The sequence below is a fragment of the Melanostigma gelatinosum genome, assembly GCF_949748355.1.
Source record: "Melanostigma gelatinosum genome assembly, chromosome: 18".
In the NCBI taxonomy this organism is placed as follows: Eukaryota; Metazoa; Chordata; class Actinopteri; order Perciformes; family Zoarcidae; genus Melanostigma; species Melanostigma gelatinosum.
The window spans coordinates 18,385,725-18,407,554 of record NC_136651.1 but is presented as its reverse complement, the minus strand read 5'-3'; the positions used below and the strand labels follow the sequence as shown (position 1 = coordinate 18,407,554).

The following is a 21,830-nucleotide window of genomic DNA, read 5'->3' as shown; positions in this document are numbered from 1 at the left end:
TCATGCTGGTCCCAGAACCTTTATTTATCAAAACACACAACACTGGAGTTACAGGTATTTACAACAGCATCTAACATGAATATCTTCTACTTAATTTAGAGATTTTTTTAAAAATGAAGGGAAAAAAATAAACGTAAGTGACCCAGTTTGTAAGACTTGAAACAGAGCCGTGTAGCTTGTCAGTGTGTCAGGTAGGTGCGGTTTTCCAAAGCCGTCACCTTTGTGTTTCACACCCAAACCTTGTCTGAACTCGTTTACAAAGTTAAAGAAGTCGGACGTTGGACAGCTACTCTTTGGTCCTTGAAGTGGTGTTGATGAATGACGGGTTTAGTGTCTGTGATTCAGATCGGCAGTCTTCAGACACTGGTCTCAATGTGAGGGAACATCTTACAGGTCAGCGTGTGGGTTAGGAGTCTATGCTGCTGGCGGTACCTGACGCACACACACACACACACACACAGACACACACACACACACACAGACACACAACATACATGTACACAAACAGTGAGCTGCAAATCGATGAAAGGTAATTTACTGTAACATAATGGCGCCATCGCCTGCCATAGAAGTGTTACTACAAGGATTTTGTCTTCTTAACTCTTTCAAATGAACATTGTCTCTGTGCATCTATGACATGCAAATGGAGTAGTGTAGAGAGGTGAGTGATTTGATGTTGTTTCATATCGTGAGTGTGATGCCCCAAGCCAGACTTCACTGTCTTTAATTTAAAGCACTGTAACGTTTCCTTAGGACTCTGTAGATGTCCATTCTCTCACAATCAGTTCTTTCGAAAGCTAATGTCATCAATAAAGGAAGTCTTTAAGTGCAAAGGCTTATATACTGACTTGCTGATGACTCTCTGTATCACTCTGTTCTCCTCCTCTCTGAGTTTCAGAAGAACCTGCTCCAGGATAGGAAGCTCCAAGTTCAGATACTGGGCTACCTGAGAGGGGAGGAGAGAGCAGAGAGAGGCTGTTCATGCCAATACACTTCACATTAACGATTTGGTGTGGTCTCTGTACGTTAGCCCCTCCGGAGGCGGGGCTAGGACACTCACGTCGTTGCTGACTTCCTCTTCGTCCATGTCGATCAAAAACATCTTCATGATGTCGTCGGAGGGTCCTTGAAGTATGCGCTCCCACAGGGGCTGGTCTCCGTCACTGAGCTTCCTCTTTTCTGGAGAACACACGGACGGACACGCAACATCGGCAAAGTGATCGTTGTCCGAGAACAGTTTTTCATTTAGCGTGTGACAAAAGAAACGTACCTCCGCTCTGGTGAACACAGTACAGAGCGAAGTCCTGGGGATCGTTCTCTATCTGTAGGAGGAAAATACAAGACAAGTGTTTAAAGTTGTTTTATGATGATATTATTTTTATCTAATTGATCACATTAATTCACAACCTGTATTTCTGTGTTGTTTTGGTGATTTATAACATAATAATGTTGTTATGCCTTTGTGCCTATGTTCTGTTGGGGTCTGACTATATGGCTTCAACATGTGCTGTGGGACAAAGAGAGTCAGGCCTTCCCTTTTGCAAGCAAAGGTTTCATCCTGATTGTGGTTTGATGAGAGCAAACCTCCTCTGAAGGAATTTCACATTAGGGTGTGAATTCCCCCCCCCCCAAAAAAATATATGGGTTCCTGAAGTCACCTGAATGCACCGCTGCAATCTCATTGGCCGAGAGCCAAGACACCCCAGGACCCCTGTGGTTCAGCAACCGTTCTACAAAACTCCCTGCCCCCCAACTCAATGCTTTTTCCACCGATCCCTACGGGGTAGCAGGAGGCACGCAGCAACGTTGTTCCTCCTTTTAACCAAAATCCTAGGTTTCACAGTTATATTCGCTGGCCGAATTCACCAAACTGTCTATTTTATCGAGAGACAGCGAGATCCTTCTTGTGGCACTGGCACCTCTGCCTCACTCAGCGTCAGTCTGTGTCACTCAGCGTCAGTCTGTGTCACTCAGCGTCAGTCTGTGTCACTCAGCGTCACTCAGCGTCACTCAGCGTCAGTCTGTGTCAGTTCAGCGGAAAGAGTCAGCTGTGGCAGGCGAGCATAGTTCGGCAACCGTCAAGAAGCTGCGGAGCTGAGGGGGCGGAGCCACATTTCCTGAGACATTTCCTGACAACACCCGTTGTTGTTACGACAGATCAGCTTCCATAAATCAGTTTTATGATTTTAGTTGAGTCACCGGAGCCCCCTGTTTTCTGTATGCATCCTTAGAGTAAGTACGTTGTACTTTTTTGTTTCTCATTCATTTTATTTAAGTATGATTTTGCTGGTTTTGCAACAAAATGGAACATAATACACTCTTTCCAAATTATTACTTTTATAGTCATTTACAACAATCGGCTAAAATAATGAAAATAAATCATCCGTTTTATTATCATTTAAAAGTATATATATATATAAGAAAATAAAATTTAAATTAAAACCCATAAAATGTCCAATCCAAAAATACATGTTTGAAAATATCTCCACTCTTCCTCTGCTTATATGTATATGTATGTCAGTAGGTGACACAAGCTGCCAGAGAGTGACGCAGGGTGACGCAGAGTGACGCAGAGTGACACAAGCTGCCAGAGAGTGACGCAGGGTGACGCAGGGTGACGCAGGGTTGAAAGCACAAGTGTTTGCTGAATCAATAAAGCTGCAGTTGTCACGGGTGGGAACACACGAGGAATAGAACCAGACGCAGAGACAGGATTTCAGGATTTCAGGATTTAAGTGTGACAATTAAATCAATGACTTAGGTAAATTAGGCTAAGTGTTTGAAAAGAATGAACCAAACATCTCTATATTCCTCTTTCCGCTGAACTGACACAGACTGCCGCTGAGTGACGCAGAGGTGCCAGTGCCACAAGAAGGATCTCGGCCCTGCACATTTTATCTTTGTTCGTATCCACGAAGCGAACCCGTTTAATCCTGCAGAAGTGAAGAAGCAGACTTCTTCAGAACGAGAGACCGAGAATTTCCACTCTTCACTCTCCACCAAACGCCTCGTGTGCTCCGGCCATAAGGACGCGAAACTCCCTTATCCAGACGACAGCGATCCTCTCTCACCGAGAGCATACCTCCCGCGGCCCGCAGCCGTGCTGCCCGAGCCCACGGAAGCCCACAAGACTCTCCTCACTCACCACGATTGCATTGTACCATAAGGCAAAATAGAGTCTGGGCAGAGTTAGAGAGAGTTTAATTTGTGTTTATTTTATCTTGTTTACGTGCTTAAAGTACTGTTCATTTTTATAACGTGGTGTATGCTTAATAATCGCCGAGATCGTAGGGGTTGTGTAGAAGTAGCGTGTATTCCATGCTACTGTGATCTGTGTTGAGCGAGCAGCCTAGTGAGGTCGAAGCTGCTTCTCATCAGTTCAGGAGGTCAGAACCGCCGACTGAGACAAAGAGTCGCTGTTCTCTCCCCTGGCTGAGAGAACAATCTTCCGTACTCCCGCGCGGCGCAGAGGATCATAATCGCTTGTTTTATTTCATTTTGTTTGTTCCTTTCCCTTTTACTAACACACACACACACATATAGCTTTGAGCTAATCTAGCTACGTGCTGAACAGCTACCGACACATGTAGACACCGGGTCTCCCGTTGGCTCTCCGCCATTTTGGGTCTCACGCATGAGAGATGTCACCACGTCCCAGCTACGTCACACGTCACTGAGCTGTTCCCTCGCTCCCCCCCCCCCTTTTGCTCACACATACACACGCACACACACACACACACACACACACACACACACACACACACACACTCCCCCCCTCTTTTCAATAGTCTGTTGATTTTAGATAGCGTGCTCATGAATGTATAGTTGTCAGTTTAGATATTAGTTGACGAGATCATTAGTATTAGAACTTAATAAACTCTGTTATATTTTAAAGAGCAGCTGTCTGTGATTACTTTGTGCATGTATTGTGATAATAGCTGTATATGTGGTCTGTGCTCGAACTTAAACCTTCACTTTCGCTCTGAATGTGTAATAGTACTCAGACTACTGACATTGTGAGTGAACACTAATTTTGGTTATTGGTCCCTGTTCGCAGGGTGGTGCCCCGTTATTATTAATAATCATTAATAATTGTTACTTACATCAATAATTATATTGATGTCAAGAATTTAGTTTCTTAGATGCTGATAACCCAAACACGCTCCTTTACGTTCCCAACAGTTCTGTCCTTTTGTGTTTCCGTCTGTCCGTCCGGTCAATTCCAGGGACGCCTGGAGGAACTTTTTTTTAAAATTTGTTCCAAATGTCCAGTTTGACTCAGGAGCGAACCGATTACATTTTGGAGTTAAAGGTTCAGGTTCACTGGGACATCACATCCATCCCATTCTTGCATTCAACGCGATATCCCAGGAGCGCTTTGAGCCAAATTCTTCAAATTTGGCTCAAACGTCCAGCTGGTCTCAAAGATGTACCGAATAGAACTTGGAGGTCAAAGGTCAAGGTCACTGTGACCTTAACTCAAGAATTAAAAATGCTCATCATGACAATATCACACAAATGTCTAACAGGATAAAATGATGAAGTGATGACATTTTGGACTGCAAGATGACTGGTTACACAACCGCAAGGCCTTTTCCCCCCAAATTATTAATGCACAGTTATTTTTAATTTCATCAACAGTCTAATCAATATAATATATTACAAACAAGGTTGGATCCCACTAATGAGAGTCCATTTGAGTCAGTTTGAACTACATGTGAAATGCTTCATACATACCTTAAAATCACTCTGACTTCACGTGCAGTTTGAGGAACGTGCACTAAAGCTCACCTTGAACTTGTTCAGCAGCTGTTCGATGACCTGGTTTGTGGTCATCCTGCTGGAGATACGAACTTTAGTCGGAGTGCCGAAGGATGGTGTGAAGATCGACGTCTGTGGGACACAAGGGAGACGGTGAGCTACAGGGCAGATGTGAGCGAGGTAAAAAGAGAGACAGATGTGCTGCATGGAAAGAGACGGGAGGGTTGAGCTCAATGATGAAAACTGAGAAAATGTCATGCTGGGCCTATGGAATGTCATTTAAGTCCGTTTTAAATAAATAAATACATGAATATAGTTCAATATATAGTAGGTCCCTCCGCCTCACTCCCCGCTAGGGGACCACTACGCTGCTTTATTTATTTATTTATTTGAAGTTGACTGAAATGGCGTTCCATAGACACCTACCTTATAGTTGTAGAAGTGTCCGTTGATAGAAAAGCGATGTTGTCTTTCCTTCTCTCTCTGCGCTGCCGACTTCCCCCTCCCCCTCCTCCTCTTGACCAATGAGGCGTCGCTCATGCAGCGAAACAGGTTGGACTCCGCCTCCAGCTCGGAGTTCTTCCGGCGCGCAGGACGCAGGGTGGTCGACTCATAAACGGCCCGGCCTTTCGGAGAGCACACAGACGCGCGGATAAAATGTCTCATATTCAACATTTGTTGTGAATAACACTGTCGTACCACAACAAGAACAGCTTCCACTGCTGCTCCGTTGAGATAACATTGTTGAGAATTGCATTATGGGATATGGGAGGGAAGATGAAAGCAACCTGGTAAAGGTTTGGTGACCACTGTGTCCTGGGGTGTCTCCGCCATCTCGTCTATCTGGTGGAGGTCATTGTACTCTCCCCACCGTGACATGCCTCTACAGAGAGACACAGAGTGACTGAAGCTTTTTGACATGCATAGAAACACCGATGACGTTTTACATCCTTTAATCTTAGCGTGAAGCATTTTCACACGACTGCTGATCTGTTTAAAAGCTCACGTTATTGTGCGTTGCACGAAGGACAAATGCATTGCAAAATGTGTCATGCCCTGAGAACAGTCTTGAAGAACAGCTGCAGTAACTTGATTAAAGGCTGTTCATCAGCATGATAATCGCTTGTGAAGTTGGCAAATACAAAAATCCATCGCGTATTTATGACCGCCTCTGTACAAAAGTGCCTTTGTTAGAATTATCTATCTCAGAGCCAATTATTACATCGTCATGTAAAGATGACTAAAAAGCTAAAGAAAAATCAAACCTGCTCTCTTTTCAAACTAAACTATACCAATCCTTCTCATCGTGGATTTTTCGGGCGTCACGTTGAGATGATTCCATGCAGCAAAAACAGAGTTCGGTAGCAGAATGACGAGTAATTCTCTTTTGCTATTGCCGATCGTACCTCTTGTCCCCGATGGGGCTGATTGGACTGGTGGGGTCGGGTGAGGTCAGAGGAGCGAAGGGGGGCATCTGTTTGTCGTCCTGTATTTTCAGCCTGATGGGTCTGCGCACTCCCCAGGAGATATTCAGGAAGCCCTCCACCACCACCTCTCCATCGCCGCCCTGTTACAGAGACAGACACCTGCATGGTGTGTAGTTACAGTCATCAATTTGAATAACACACCGCGCTATGACCCAAATTTTTAAAAGCAGCGATTTAATAGCTCATCAATTTAGAGAAATGATATGTGTGTGGACTTTGTCTCATGGTCAACATCCACAGCTGTGACTCGCCGCAAAGTTCTTACAAACGTCCAGAGGCAATAAAAAGGCTTCCCGGGAGGAAATATGAATTGTGTGTAACGGCATATAATGTTTGAATCATAATTATAACACACCTGAGAGTAGCTGAGGTGCAGTTGAGTGTGGTCCTTCAGGAAGCAGTTGTAGGTGTTCAGCAGGGAGAGAAACTCTGCTCTGAAATGAACACAACACACAGCAGCTGTCAGGATCCAGGATTCCCCTGTCTGTTGTGGTGTGTTGTGGTGTGCCATGTGCTCTGTTTGTCCTCTGCCTTCAGACACCTCCCAGGGCCGCACCCTTAATCGTGCACGGCTGAGGACACTCAAGCTGATCACCTCCTGCAGCCTGACACACCAGACTCAGGGCCCCTTAATGAGTAGCCTGCCACTATATAAACTCTGGTCCTGCAGTCTGGGAGTGTCAGGTCGTACCGTCTTCAACCCGCTGAAACCCTGTGGATTACACTCCACGGCTCTGCCCTCCTTGTGTTTGTGGATGCGCTCCGCCGCTCTGCTCTCGTTGTGGTCTACGGATTACACTCTGTCGACTCCAGTATCGAGCCACGGGACTCACACCATCGATCTGTCAACTCTCCAGTGTCGAGCCACGGGACATCACACTGTCGATCTGCCACTCGGGTGTCGGACCACGGGCTCCACACCTGCACCCACCTGTCTATAAATAAAACCTGTTTAACATTCACTTCTGTCTCCTGTGGTCTTGCGTTTGGGTCCTATCTGTGAACTCCCGTGACAGAACGACCTGACCATAATGGACCCAGCAACCACAGGAGCAGCTACGCTGGCCGGATATGGCACGCAGCTGGAGGCACACCAGCAGAGGCTCATGGAGATGCGTCAAGCCCTGCAATCCATGGAAGCTGAGGTTTCTGAGGGGGACCCAGCAACCACAGGAGCAGCTGCGCTGTACAGCACTACCAGGCTGCTGGAGGAGACGAGACGTTCCCTGGCGAAGATGAGACGTTTCGCTGCGGAGGTTTCTCGGGTTGGCTGGTGCGGGCAGGAACTAGCCCGGACAGTCAAGTCTCCACCAGTTCCAGCACCCGCACTATTCCCGCCTGTCCTCGCTCCGCCGGTCTGGGAATCCCCCGTGCCGGCTCCGAGTCCCTATGATGGAACACTGGGGAGGTGTCAAGGCTTCCTGTTGCTATGCCAACGGGTGTTTGACCGACAGCCCCTGACTTTCGCCTCAGACAGGTCCAAGGTGTCTTACGTGGTCTGCTTACTGCGGGGAAGGGCTTTGGACTGGGCCATGTACACGGTGAGCAGCGACCAGCCTAATACTGTGGGGTATGTGGACTTTGTGACTGCTCTGATGAGAGTTTTTGACCCTCTGGGGAACTCGGAGTATATGGTCAAGCGCCTTCTCAGCCAGAGACTGAGCCATGCAAGGGTAGCGGAACACTCAGTGGCCCGGTCGACTCCGGCTCCCCGTAGTCAGACTGCATTGCAGCCGGCTCCTGTTCCTGTCACCTCTTCGCCGCAGCTAGCTCCGGTTCCTACCGCCTCTGCGGCACAGCTTTCGCCAGTCCCGGCCGCCGCTGTCTCCATACCGGGGCGACCTCCAGTTCCTGCCGCCGCTGCCGTCGCAGTGCAGCAGCGACCTCCAGCTCCCGCGGCTGCCGTCCCAGAGCAGCAGCGACCTCCAGTTCCCGCCGCTGTCGTCCCAGATCAGCAGCGACCTCCAGCTCCCGCCGCTGCCGTCCCAGAGCAGCGACCGCCAGTTCCCGCCGCTGCCGTCCCGGAGCAGCAGCGACCTCCAGTTCCCGCCGCTGTCATCCCGGAGCAGCAGCGACCTCCAGTTCCCGCCGCTGTCATCCCGGAGCAGCAGCAACCTCCAGTTCCCGCCGCTGTCGTCCCGGAGCAGCAGCGACCTCCAGGTCCCGCCGCTGCCGTCCCGGAGCAGCAGCGACCTCCAGGTCCTGCCGCTGCCGTCCCGGAGCAGCAGCGACCTCCAGTCCCAGCTGTGGTCTCGGAGCCGCAGCTATCCCCGGACCTCGCGGCCGCGGAGCCAGAGCCGCTCTCTGCAGCTCCAGTTCCTGCCGCCGCAGCTCCAGTTCCTGCCGCCGCAGCTCCAGTTCCTGCCGCCGCAGCTCCAGTTCCTGCCGCCGCAGCTCCAGTTCCTGCCGCCGCAGCTCCAGTTCCTGCCGCCGCAGGGCCAGCTCCAGTTCCTGCCGCCGCAGCGCCAGCTCCAGTTGCTGCCGCCTCTACGCCGCAGCCCGCTCCAGTTCCTGCCGCCGCAGCGCCAGCTCCAGTTCCTGCCGCTGCCACCTCTACGCCAGTTCCTGCCGCGGCCGCCTCTACGCCGCAGCCCGCTCCAGTTCCTGCCGCCTCAGCGCCGCAGTCCGCTCCAGTTCCTGTCGCCGCCTCCGTGCCGCAGCCTCTCCCAGACCCGGCCGCCGTCCCAGAGGCGCAACGACCTCCAGTTGCCGTCCCTGAGCGGCAGCAACCTCCAGTGCCCGCTGCCGTCTCTGAGCGGCAGCGACCTCCAGTGCCCGCTGCCGTCTCTGAGCAGCAGCGACCTCCAGTGCCCGCTGCCGTCGCGGAGCAGCGGAGGCCTCCAGTACCTGCCACTGCGGCACCAGCATCCTATTCTCCAGAGCCCTTCCGCCCGCCCGGCCGTCCGCCGGAGCACCCGGGGCCGGAGCCCTTCCGCCCGCCCGGCCGTCCGCCGGAGCACCCGTGGCCGGAGCCCTTCTGCCCTCCCGGCCGTCCGCCGGAGCACCCGTGTCCGGAGCCCTTCTGCCCTCCCGGCCGTCCGCCGGAGCACCGGGGGCCGACGCTCTTCGGCGGCCCCGTGGCGGGTCAGATCCTGTCACCCCTCCTCCGGACCCCCGCCGCCCACCCTAGTCGGCCTTATAGCTGTGGGGACATCCCTCCTCCGGACCCCCTCCACCCGCCCTGTGTTGGGTCTTGTGTTACGTCTGGAATCCGTGCCTTAAGGGGGGGGTACTGTCAGGATCCAGGATTCCCCTGTCTGTTGTGGTGTGCCATGTGCTCTGTTTGTCCTCTGCCTTCAGACACCTCCCAGGGCCGCACCCTTAATCGTGCACGGCTGAGGACACTCAAGCTGATCACCTCCTGCAGCCTGACACACCAGACTCAGGGCCCCTTAATGAGTAGCCTGCCACTATATAAACTCTGGTCCTGCAGTCTGGGAGTGTCAGGTCGTACCGTCTTCAACCCGCTGAAACCCTGTGGATTACACTCCACGGCTCTGCCCTCCTTGTGTTTGTGGATGCGCTCCGCCGCTCTGCTCTCGTTGTGGTCTACGGATTACACTCTGTCGACTCCAGTATCGAGCCACGGGACTTCACGCCGTCAACTCACCAGCCCTCCAGTGTCGAGCCACGGGACTCACACCATCGATCTGTCAACTCTCCAGTGTCGAGCCACGGGACATCACACTGTCGATCTGCCACTCGGGTGTCGGACCACGGGCTCCACACCTGCACCGACCTGTCTATAAATAAAACCTGTTTAACATTCACTTCTGTCTCCTGTGGTCTTGCGTTTGGGTCCTATCTGTGAACTCCCGTGACAGCAGCATCCACTCGACGTGTAAATAACACCGACATCCACTGAACATGGAAATGATATATGTCACAGTTTGACATGTAAATATCGTCACTGTCAAACCTAAATATGACAACGCTGTATCTGTATTTTGCAAGTAAAAATGAATATATTAACATTACTCAGGGTAACAGGGAAATATTGCTCACATTTATATGCATGTAATAACAACAGTTGGAGTACAACCGCGTTGTACAATTACACTGGCTCGTCAACGAATGACAGTTTATAATCTCCTGTGATTTAACACGTCCCTCTAGCCTCTCGAACTCAGAGATGCTCACAAGTCATCGTATGCAAGTCTCAAGTCCTGTGTGTGTGTGACTGAAGTGCGACTTGAGTCCAACTCCCAACTCGGCACAGTCCCAACTCGGCACAGCAGTCAAATGTTTACAGCAGTCAAATGCTTGTTCGTGTTTACCTTCAGCTTGGTTGTCATTGTGTTTAGCCGCATGTATCTGCATGTGTACACTGCATAGCAACAAAAAAAACTGAACTATGTTCCTTGTATGTATGTTCACATACATGGATTCTACTTCTGACTAAACCATGAGTATAATTTTGTTCTACTTGTATAAACATATACTTTAGGTACTTTTGAGCAAAACTCAAAGCGTCCCACCTGGTCAGTGTCCTCCCGTCCCCCGCCTGGACCACTGGGAGAAGAGCTGCTTCGTTCATCTCTGGTCACTGTAGAGAGGGAAATAAACAAATGGACACGTTAACTTCAATCTTTAAACGTGTAAATCTGGAGCTCGACAAACACTAGAGGCTGCCCACTTGTTGAACGGTGCTTCCACCTGAGCGGCATTGCACATGACATCAGGGAGCAAGGAAACGCACAAGGAATTTAAAGGATAAGAGTCTTACCTCTCTGGCATGACAATCCAGAGCTCTCTTCTTACTTCTGCTTCTTTGTCCCTGTCTTTCTTCTCTCTGGGCTTTAAATATCTCTCTCTCTGAAGTTTTTGTGTTATATTTACCACGCTCTCTTTCTCTCTCTCTCTCTCTCGCCGTGCCTTTACCCTTTACTTTCTTTTTTTTCTTTTCTGTCTCCGAGAGATTTAATAACAGTGCTCCACCCAGTAACCAGTGATGACAGTGTAGAGGAAACCATTTATTCTTCAGTCAGTATCCACGTGGCGTCTCTTTTTTTTGTAAACCTCTCTTCTGTTTCTCGTTCTTCTGAACTACTGTGACAAGCAGCAGTCTGTCCTATTTGTCCTTTTCTTTGACTCTCTCTCTCTCTCTCTCTCTCTCTCTCTCGCTCTCTCTCTCTGTGTGTCTCGGCCTGTTTGCTGGCAGAGGAAATATCTCAGGTATTCAGCAGTTGTCATACCAGCAGCCACAGCACTCCCCGTTTATTCTGACTGACAGCTCACTCTCATGCAAAGAGACGAACACATTTACATCAGCAAATTAAAAAAAAAGGCACAGCGCACAAACCTTCCATGCAATGTTTTGAAAATGAAAGAAAATCCACATCATTATCAGTCTTAACAAACAAACAAAAACAGAAAAAGTAGCAGAGAGCGCAGTACCGAGGCTGCCAGCTGCGGTGCCATCTTGACGTTAATTGTACTTCAGACCGTGCACATCACTTGCTCACTTGATCTATAAATCCGGGTTGTATACAGTGACTAACAGGTGCAGGCTTGACAAAGGATTGGTGGAGACAGTGTCACGCATGTAACACGTTTCTTTTAGTTGCAGAGTGAACACAGACAGGACAGCATTGTTGGTACAAGAAAACCAAAGATTCATGTCTAACTTGAACTGTTGTGAACACTTCATCGTGTGTCTTTCAAGCCTCAACACGCAGGTTTTTCAAGGTCCCTCTGGAGCAAATACGTCCAAACTGTGTGTGAATTTTGCGAATCACATGTATGTCAAAAGTAAAGCCAAGAATAAAGGAGAACACTGATAAGTGGTCGACGCTGCAAAGTCAATAGTCTGTTAAGAGTTCATAAATCCAACACTTACACTGAGCTAAAAAGACGGTTGTTGCTGCTGCTGAAAAAACTAAGAAAACTGGTCGAAGCCTGGAAACCATAGACTCTCACAAAACAAGACTATCAGGGATTTTTAATTTTATTGTAAAACTGTGTGCCAGAAAAACAAACAAAAATGTATCCAGCAGGACAAAAGCCAAGGTGCACCGTGATGACACAGAGTTTATCCCGATATTGACTTCCTGTATGCCACTCCCTCCTGCCTATGCCTCTAATCCTCCCTTACTGCACTCCTTTCTCCCTTTGTACCGTATTCTAGTGTGTGACATTTGCTCTGTCTCACTCACGAGTATATGTTTGACCTAAATCTGCCGTAATGTTATTATACTGATCCCAGTCCCTCCGCTGGTTTCTGTATTCGCTTTATTTCGTTACAATGATTCACTATAACACTTTATTTGTTACACTGATTCACTATAACACTTTATTTGTTACACTGATTCACTATAACACTTTATTTGTTACACTGATTCACTATAACACTTTATTTGTTACACTGATTCACTATAACACTTTATTTGTTACACTGATTCGCTATAACACTTTATTTGTTACACTGATTCGCTATAACACTTTATTTGTTACACTGATTCACTATAACACTTTATTTGTTACACTGATTCACTATAACACTTTATTTTGTTACACTGATTCGCTATAACACTTTATTTGTTACACTGATTCGCTATAACACTTTATTTGTTACACTGATTCACTATAACACTTTATTTGTTACACTGATTCACTATAACACTTTATTTGTTACACTGATTCGCTATAACACTTTATTTGTTACACTGATTCACTATAACACTTTATTTGTTACACTGATTCACTATAACACTTTATTTTGTTACACTGATTCACTATAACACTTTATTTGTTACACTGATTCGCTATAACACTTTATTTGTTACACTGATTCACTATAACACTTTATTTGTTACACTGATTCACTATAACACTTTATTTTGTTACACTGATTCACTGTAACACTTTATTTTGTTACACTGATTCACTGTAACACTTTATTTTGTTACACTGATTCACTGTAACACTTTATTTGTTACACTGATTCACTATAACACTTTATTTGTTACACTGATTCACTGTAACACTTTATTTGTTACACTGATTCACTGTAACACTTTATTTGTTACACTGATTCACTGTAACACTTTATTTGTTACACTGATTCACTATAACACTTTATTTGTTACACTGATTCACTATAACACTTTATTTGTTACACTGATTCACTATAACACTTTATTTGTTACACTGATTCACTATAACACTTTATTTGTTACACTGATTCACTATAACACTTTATTTTGTTACACTGATTCTGTCAGGATCCAGGATTCCCCTGTCTGTTGTGGTGTGCCATGTGCTCTGTTTGTCCTCTGCCTTCAGACACCTCCCAGGGCCGCACCCTTAATCGTGCACGGCTGAGGACACTCAAGCTGATCACCTCCTGCAGCCTGACACACCAGACTCAGGGCCCCTTAATGAGTAGCCTGCCACTATATAAACTCTGGTCCTGCAGTCTGGGAGTGTCAGGTCGTACCGTCTTCTCCCGCTGAAACCCCGTGGTTCCTCTGCCCGCCTTGTGTCTGTGGATTACACTCCGCTCCTCTGCCCTCCTTGTGTCTGTGGATTACACTTCGCCGCTCTGCCCTTCTTGTGTTTTGTGGATGCGCTCTGCCGCTCTGCTCTCGTTGTGGTCTACGGATTACACTCTGTCGACTCCAGTATCGAGCCACGGGACTTCACGCCGTCAACTCACCAGCCCTCCAGTGTCGAGCCACGGGACTCACACCGTCGATCTGTCAACTCTCCAGTGTCGAGCCACGGGACATCACACTGTCGATCTGCCACTCGGGTGTCGGACCACGGGCTCCACACCTGCACCCACCTGTCTATAAATAAAGCCTGTTTAACATTCACTTCTGTCTCCTGTGGTCTTGCGTTTGGGTCCGATCTGTGAACTCCCGTGACAGAACGACCTGACCATAATGGACCCAGCAACCACAGGAGCAGCTACGCTGGCCGGATATAGCACGCAGCTGGAGGCACCTCAGCAGATGCTCATGGAGATGCGTCAAGCCCTGCAATCCATGGAAGCTGAGGTCTCTGGGGTTGGCCGCATCTTGCAGGGACTGGTTCGGACAGGCCAGCTTCAGCCGGCTCCAGCACCGGACCCATCACCTGCACTCCCCTCTCCTGTCCTCGCTCCGCCGGTCTGGGAATCCCCCGTGCAGGCTCCGAGTCCCTATGATGGAACACTGGGGAGGTGTCAAGGCTTCCTGTTGCTATGCCAACGGGTGTTTGACCGACAGCCCCTGACTTTCGCCTCAGACAGGTCCAAGGTGTCTTACGTGGTCTGCTTACTGCGGGGAAGGGCTTTGGACTGGGCCATGTACACAGTGAGCAGCGACCAGCCTAATACTGTGGGGTATGTGGACTTTGTGACTGCTCTGATGAGAGTTTTTGACCCTCTGGGGAACTCTGAGTATCTGGTCAAGCGCCTTCTCAGCCGGAGACTGAGCCATGCAAGGGTAGCGGAACACTCAGTGGCCCGGTCGACTCCGGCTCCCCGTAGTCAGACTGCATTGCAGCCAGCTCCTGTTCCTGTCACCTCTTCACCACAGCCAGCTCCGGTTCCTACCGCCTCTGCGGCACAGCTTGCGCCAGTCCCGGCCGCCGCCGTCGCAGTGCAGCAGCGACCTCCAGTTCCCGCCGCTGCCGTCCCAGAGCAGCGACCGCCAGTTCCCGCCGCTGCCGTCCCGGAGCAGCAGCGACCTCCAGTTCCCGCCGCTGTCATCCCGGAGCAGCAGCAACCTCCAGTTCCCGCCGCTGTCATCCCAGAGCAGCAGCGACCTCCAGTCCCGGCCGTCGCAGTCGCAGTGCAGCAGCGACCTCCAGTTCCCGCCGCCACCGTCCCGGAGCAGCAGCAACCGCCAGGTCCCGCCGCTGCCGTCCCGGAGCAGCAGCGACCTCCAGTTTCCGCCGCTGCCGTCCCGGAGCAGCAGCAACCTCCCGGTCCCGCCGCTGCCGTCGCAGTGCAGCAGCGACCTCCAGCTCCCGCCGCTGCCGTCCCAGATCAGCAGCGACTTCCAGTTCCCGCCGCTGTCATCCCGGAGCAGCAGCAACCTCCAGGTCCCGCCGCTGACGTCTCGGAGCAGCAGCGACCTCCAGGTCCTGCCGCTGCCGTCCCGGAGCAGCAGCGACCTCCAGTCCCAGCTGTGGTCTCGGAGCCGCAGCTATCCCCGGACCTCGCGGCCGCGGAGCCAGAGCCGCTCGCTGGTCCTGCCACCGCAGCTCCAGTTCCTGCCGCCGCAGCTCCAGTTCCTGCCGCCGCAGCTCCAGTTCCTGCCGCCGCAGCTCCAGTTCCTACCGCCGCAGCGCCAGCTCCAGTTCCTGCCGCCGCAGTCCCAGTTCCCGCCGCAGCGCCAGCTCCAGTTCCTGCCGCGGCCGCCTCTACGCCAGTTCCTGCCGCCGCAGCGCCAGCTCCAGTTGCTGCCGCCTCTACGCCGCAGCCCGCTCCAGTTCCTGCCGCCGCAGCGCCAGCTCTAGTTCCTGCCGCTGCCACCTCTACGCCGCAGCCCGCTTCAGTTCCTGCCGCCTCAGCGCCGCAGCCCGCTCCAGTTCCTGCCGCCTCAGCGCCGCAGTCCGCTCCAGTTCCTGTCGCCGCCTCCGTGCCGCAGCCTCTCCCACACCCGGCCGCCGTCCCAGAGGCGCAACGACCTCCAGTTGCCGTCTCTGAGCGGCAGCGACCTCCAGTGCCCGCTGCCGTCTCTGAGCAGCAGCGACCTCCAGTGCCCGCTGCCGTCTCTGAGCAGCAGCGGCCTCCAGTGCCCGCTGCCGTCGCGGAGCAGCAGAGACCTCCAGTACCTGCCACTGCGGCACCAGCATCCTATTCTCCAGAGCCCTTCCGCCCGCCCGGCCGCCCGCCGGAGCACCCGGGGCCGGAGCCCTTCCGCCCGCCCGGCCGTCCGCCGGAGCACCCGTGGCCGGAGCCCTTCTGCCCTCCCGGCCGTCCGCCGGAGCACCCGTGTCCAGAGCCCTTCTGCCCTCCCGGCCGTCCGCCGGAGCACCGGGGGCCGACGCTCTTCGGCGGCCCCGTGGCGGGTCAGATCCTGTCACCCCTCCTCCGGACCCCCGCCGCCCACCCTAGTCGGCCTTATAGCGGTGGGGACATCCCTCCTCCGGACCCCCTCCACCCGCCCTGTGTTGGGTCTTGTGTTACGTCTGGAATCCGTGCCTTAAGGGGGGGGTACTGTCAGGATCCAGGATTCCCCTGTCTGTTGTGGTGTGCCATGTGCTCTGTTTGTCCTCTGCCTTCAGACACCTCCCAGGGCCGCACCCTTAATCGTGCACGGCTGAGGACACTCAAGCTGATCACCTCCTGCAGCCTGACACACCAGACTCAGGGCCCCTTAATGAGTAGCCTGCCACTATATAAACTCTGGTCCTGCAGTCTGGGAGTGTCAGGTCGTACCGTCTTCTCCCGCTGAAACCCCGTGGTTCCTCTGCCCGCCTTGTGTCTGTGGATTACACTCCGCTCCTCTGCCCTCCTTGTGTCTGTGGATTACACTTCGCCGCTCTGCCCTTCTTGTGTTTTGTGGATGCGCTCTGCCGCTCTGCTCTCGTTGTGGTCTACGGATTACACTCTGTCGACTCCAGTATCGAGCCACGGGACTTCACGCCGTCAACTCACCAGCCCTCCAGTGTCGAGCCACGGGACTCACACCGTCGATCTGTCAACTCTCCAGTGTCGAGCCACGGGACATCACACTGTCGATCTGCCACTCGGGTGTCGGACCACGGGCTCCACACCTGCACCCACCTGTCTATAAATAAAGCCTGTTTAACATTCACTTCTGTCTCCTGTGGTCTTGCGTTTGGGTCCGATCTGTGAACTCCCGTGACAGATTCACTATAACACTTTATTTGTTACACTGATTCACTATAACACTTTATTTGTTACACTGATTTACTATAACACTTTATTTGTTACACTGATTCACTATAACACTTTATTTGTTACACTGATTCACTGTAACACTTTATTTTGTTACACTGATTCACTGTAACACTTTATTTTGTTACACTGATTCACTATAACACTTTATTTGTTACACTGATTCACTATTACACTTTATTTGTTACACTGATTCACTATAACACTTTATTTGTTACACTGATTCACTATAACACTTTATTTGTTACACTGATTCACTATAACACTTTATTTTGTTACACTGATTCACTGTAACACTTTATTTGTTACACTGATTCACTGTAACACTTTATTTGTTACACTGATTCACTGTAACACTTTATTTGTTACACTGATTCACTGTAACACTATTTGTTACACTGATTCACTGTAACACTTTATTTGTTACACTGATTCACTGTAACACTTTATTTGTTACACTGATTCACTATAACACTTTATTTGTTACACTGATTCACTATAACACTTTATTTGTTACACTGATTCACTATAACACTTTATTTGTTACACTGATTCACTATAACACTTTATTTGTTACACTGATTCACTATAACACTTTATTTTGTTACACTGATTCACTATAACACTTTATTTGTTACACTGATTCACTATACCACTTTATTTGTTACACTGATTCACTATAACACTTTATTTGTTACACTGATTCACTATAACACTTTATTTGTTACACTGATTCACTGTAACACTTTATTTTGTTACACTGATTCACTGTAACACTTTATTTTGTTACACTGATTCACTATAACACTTTATTTGTTACACTGATTCACTATAACACTTTATTTGTTACACTGATTCACTATAACACTTTATTTGTTACACTGATTCACTATAACACTTTATTTGTTACACTGATTCACTATAACACTTTATTTGTTACACTGATTCACTATAACACTTTATTTGTTACACTGATTCACTATAACACTTTATTTGTTACACTGATTCACTATAACACTTTATTTGTTACACTGATTCACTGTAACACTTTATTTTGTTACACTGATTCACTATAACACTTTATTTGTTACACTGATTCACTATAACACTTTATTTGTTACACTGATTCACTATAACACTTTATTTGTTACACTGATTCACTATAACACTTTATTTGTTACACTGATTCACTATTACACTTGTCATTTTTAATCTTTCAACAAATTAAAGCACAGCGGACCCATAAACTGAGTTGCAATTTTGAATCATGACAATAATGATTGTTTGAGGAAGTTGATAGTGAAAGAGGAGCATGCTACTATCAGAATAGGTTGTATTCAACCAATAAACCAACGGTGCGTTCAGTTAAATACTGTTTAAATGATTGTTGTTCTTTGCTAAAAGTGGCACTGTTTGGTTCCTGTACTTCCACGGTGAAGCTCACTTTAACAAACTGAAGCATGAAATGAAAATGATCAAACATGCATTCGCTCTTACCTGGTCTTTCAATCTCCAAACAAATTAAGCTGGTTCACTTCATGTTTGATATCTTGTATGTGTATATATGTGTGTGTGTCTGTGTGTGTGTTCATAGGTCCAGAGTACAGTGCATGTGGTAGGTGAGCTTGTGTAGCACACTGCAGCAGCTGGTTAATTATTGCAGGACACGTTGAGACAGTGTTGAGAGGGAGGGGCTGACTGACACCAAATATGACTCACCTGCCTCGTGTGTGTGAGAGTGTGTGTGTGTGTGTGAGAGAGAGAGAGAGAGACAGAGAGAGACGGAGTGAGAGAGAAAGAGAGAGCGCTACCCCGTGGTTTGCTGTTCGCCAACTTCAAAAATCTGAATGACAATCAGCTTTATTGGCTTATTGTGCGTACACAGACATGGAATTTGAATCCGGTTTTGGATTGCTCTAAATGCAAAACAAGAATAAACAAAGGCAAAAAATACAGATAAACACTATAGTGCTTGTTCCATTAAGAACTATTTTCTTCCAACGAACTGTTTTTGGAAGAAATAATTCTTCATGGACCGTCAAAAGCATGGATGTTAAGAGGGAATGCCCACAATCCAGCCCACAAATACCCATAACCGGATTCTTAACCAAGATTGTTGTGGGTTGTGCTGCACCACATCATCCCGGGCCATTGGGGTTCTAGATGAAACCCTTAAAAAACAAAAAAGAGTTCTCGGTAGAACCCCCTGGCTTCTAGATGAAACCCTTGAAATATGAAAGGGTAGAACTTGGGATTCTTGTTGGCAGCCTCAGAGGGTGGAAAGGCTAACCCTAACCCTTTCAAAGAAGGTTCTGAGTGGAAACAATACATCTATCAAGGTTTTTTTTGTAGATGCTATCATAGGGGGATCCTAGTTGAAACCTTTCATAGATGGTTCCAGTTATAACCCTCTACAGTTCTAGGTGGAACCCTCTGAAAGGGTTTCGGGTTGAACTTGTAATGATCTAATGATTTAATGGTCTCCTCCCAGCTCCCTCCTGTGTGTCTGAGTGTCTCCTGATTGTTTTCATTCACTTCACCTGTTCCCAATCACCTGCCCCTGGCATTTCCCTCTGCCAACCCCACACTGCACTCATTAAACTCACCATCCTGCGATCACACATATATACTCCCCTGCTTTCCCTGTTGTTGTTGTCAGATCGTTTGTGTTCTTCCCCCTGTGTGCTTCATGTTCTGGCTTTGTTCCTCCCCGTGTTTCCAGTGCTAACCCCTCATTCCTCCCTGTGTATGCATCGTGTCTCCAGAGTTTTCCCTCGTGTTGTCTCTACGGTTTGTGACTTTGCTTTTTCCCCGTTTTTGTATTTTTTGCTCGCTTCCTGTTGGAGTCGTTTTGAGTTCCTGTGTATGTCTGTTTGGGTCAAAGTAAAGAACCTTGCCTTCCACCTCGGCTCCGGTGTCTGTGTCTGAGTCTCTGATCTGCCCCTCGGACGTGACACCTAGACCTCGGTTATTAAATATTTGCTGCCTAAAAAAAGCTTTCTGCACTGGGAGGCCACCAGTAGCAGCATTGTAGACTAGATAGGGTGCAGCTGGTCCTATCGGATCACAGCTGCAGTTTCATACAAGAGAAGACAAATCCAGGAGGGCTTCCTGAGGACAGACATCCAATACACAGTAATTGGGTTCAATCAAAGGCACCCCAGTCTTGATGCTGATTGGTTGATGGATGCCAAACCAGAAAAGGTGTGGCAAGCATCATTCAGATGTGTCTAGGCAAGCCAGTGAGTGACAAGATCTTCATCTTGATCGTCTAAATAATATCGAGGTGCTGCCGTGATTCTAATTCAGGAGCAGTTAATCTCTGTGTCAGCAGAGGGAGTCAGAGCATCAGTGTACCAGAAGAATACTGCTGAGTCAGTGGTCCCAGGCAAAGTAGTAGTTTGACACTGTTACGCTAACCTCCCCCTTCCCCATAATATATTGAATAAAATATATACCCAGAATGACAGCACCACCTAGTGGAGTGCAGTATTATCAACGAAAGAGCTGCTAACATCACATACTGCAACTGGTCTACTTTATATTGAAGCATGCACGTGTGTATTGTTTTATCCAACCAACGAAGATGGAGGGAGATGATTATCAAATACACAGCATGATGGGGATTAAGAGGAAAGGACAAACACTGGGCAAGACACAACATCCTCCATCTTTGTCACGTGACATGACAAAAGACAACTGCCTGACATAAGTGATGGCAACCTCACACAACTACCTGTTTTTTTTGCCCCCCTAAAAAACAATGTGTAACCGTGCTTGCTGTGGGAGTACAATAGTCGACTCCATCCAGAGCAGCACGGATGAGGAGCAAATGAACTGAAATGCCATTCCTTTCCCAAAATAAAACAGGACATGCAGGCTGGCAGGCAACAGGTGGACACAAAGGCTGCCTCCTGGACTCTCTCTCGCTCTCTCTCTCTCTCTCTCTCTCTCTCTCTCTCTCTCTCTCTCTCGCTCTCTCTCTCTCTCTCTCTCTCTCTCTCTCTCGCTCTCTCTCTCTCTCTCTCTCTCTCTGTGCGCGCGCGCGCGTGTGTCAACATGTAACAGGGAATACATGTTAAGTAGAGAGTTATAACAGGCCTGGGTGTACATTTGCTTGTGAAAAATGCATAGTGTGTACGGATGTTCTTTACACAAATCCTTAGTGTTGTTTATCTGCGTATACGATATTCGGGACAAGTGAAGATACAGACCTATACTGTATATGTATCGTATCCTGCTAAAACTTCTTTTATTTGGTAACCTCCCTTTAAGGGGTGATGTGGCTGTTCTCTGCAGGTTGTTTGTCCTCTTTGTGTCCTATAGGTAAAGATCTGTACACACTGTAGCAACTTGGACTATAGTTTGTGCAAAAAAAGAAATCGGGGATATGTGACAGCAAAACATTTACAGCACGTACATGAGAAGTGTAGTAGTAGTATTATTATTATTATTATTATTATCATTAGTACAGTGAAGTTATCTATTTCCATGTGTTTTGATTTCTGTTCCCGTGTTGCTGCGTTGAATAAACACTGTTGTTGTTGATCACTGTGGGTGAGGAAAGCTCCCCGGCACCGGAGCCTGAGGAGCTTTGAGCAAAGCTACAAAACCTGAGTGACTGTACATAAGGACAGCTAGCAGCTGTCTCTGTCCGTCACACACACACACACACACACACACACACACTGAGCTGGTCCTCGTCGAGCACAGAGCTCATGGCTGTC

At 48.7% G+C, this 21,830-nt stretch overlaps 1 protein-coding gene across 2 annotated transcripts; it reads right to left on the bottom strand.

The window, feature by feature from the left end:
* On the bottom strand, positions 1-18,729 carry rassf6 (Ras association domain family member 6). Of its 2 annotated transcripts, none has more exons than XM_079290097.1 (11): positions 18,601-18,729; positions 10,727-10,794; positions 6,604-6,682; positions 6,168-6,328; positions 5,550-5,644; positions 5,188-5,387; positions 4,792-4,893; positions 1,271-1,322; positions 1,061-1,179; positions 849-946; positions 1-432 (listed from the first exon to the last, which is right to left on the bottom strand). In XM_079290097.1, the coding sequence occupies exons 2-11, from the start codon at positions 10,783-10,785 to the stop codon at positions 357-359; spliced, it is 1,041 nt and encodes a 346-aa protein (XP_079146223.1). In that variant the 5' UTR covers positions 10,786-10,794; positions 18,601-18,729; the 3' UTR covers positions 1-356. The 2 variants fall into 2 exon arrangements, with proteins under 2 accessions (XP_079146223.1, XP_079146222.1); XM_079290096.1 differs by lacking the exon at positions 18,601-18,729 and adding an exon at positions 10,975-11,294.
* Positions 18,730-21,830: the final 3,101 nt, after the last annotated feature.

Coding starts and splice junctions, on each gene's coding strand:
- rassf6 (XM_079290097.1), bottom strand. CDS start 10,785: ATGAACGAAGCAGCTCTTCTCCCAGTGGTCCAGGCGGGGGACGGGAGG. Junction 6,329..6,603: donor TGCACCTCAGCTACTCTCAG/GTGTGTTATAAT, acceptor TCTCTGTAACAG/GGCGGCGATGGAGAGGTGGT. Junction 1,323..4,791: donor AGCTGCTGAACAAGTTCAAG/GTGAGCTTTAGT, acceptor TTCCTCCTACAG/ATAGAGAACGATCCCCAGGA.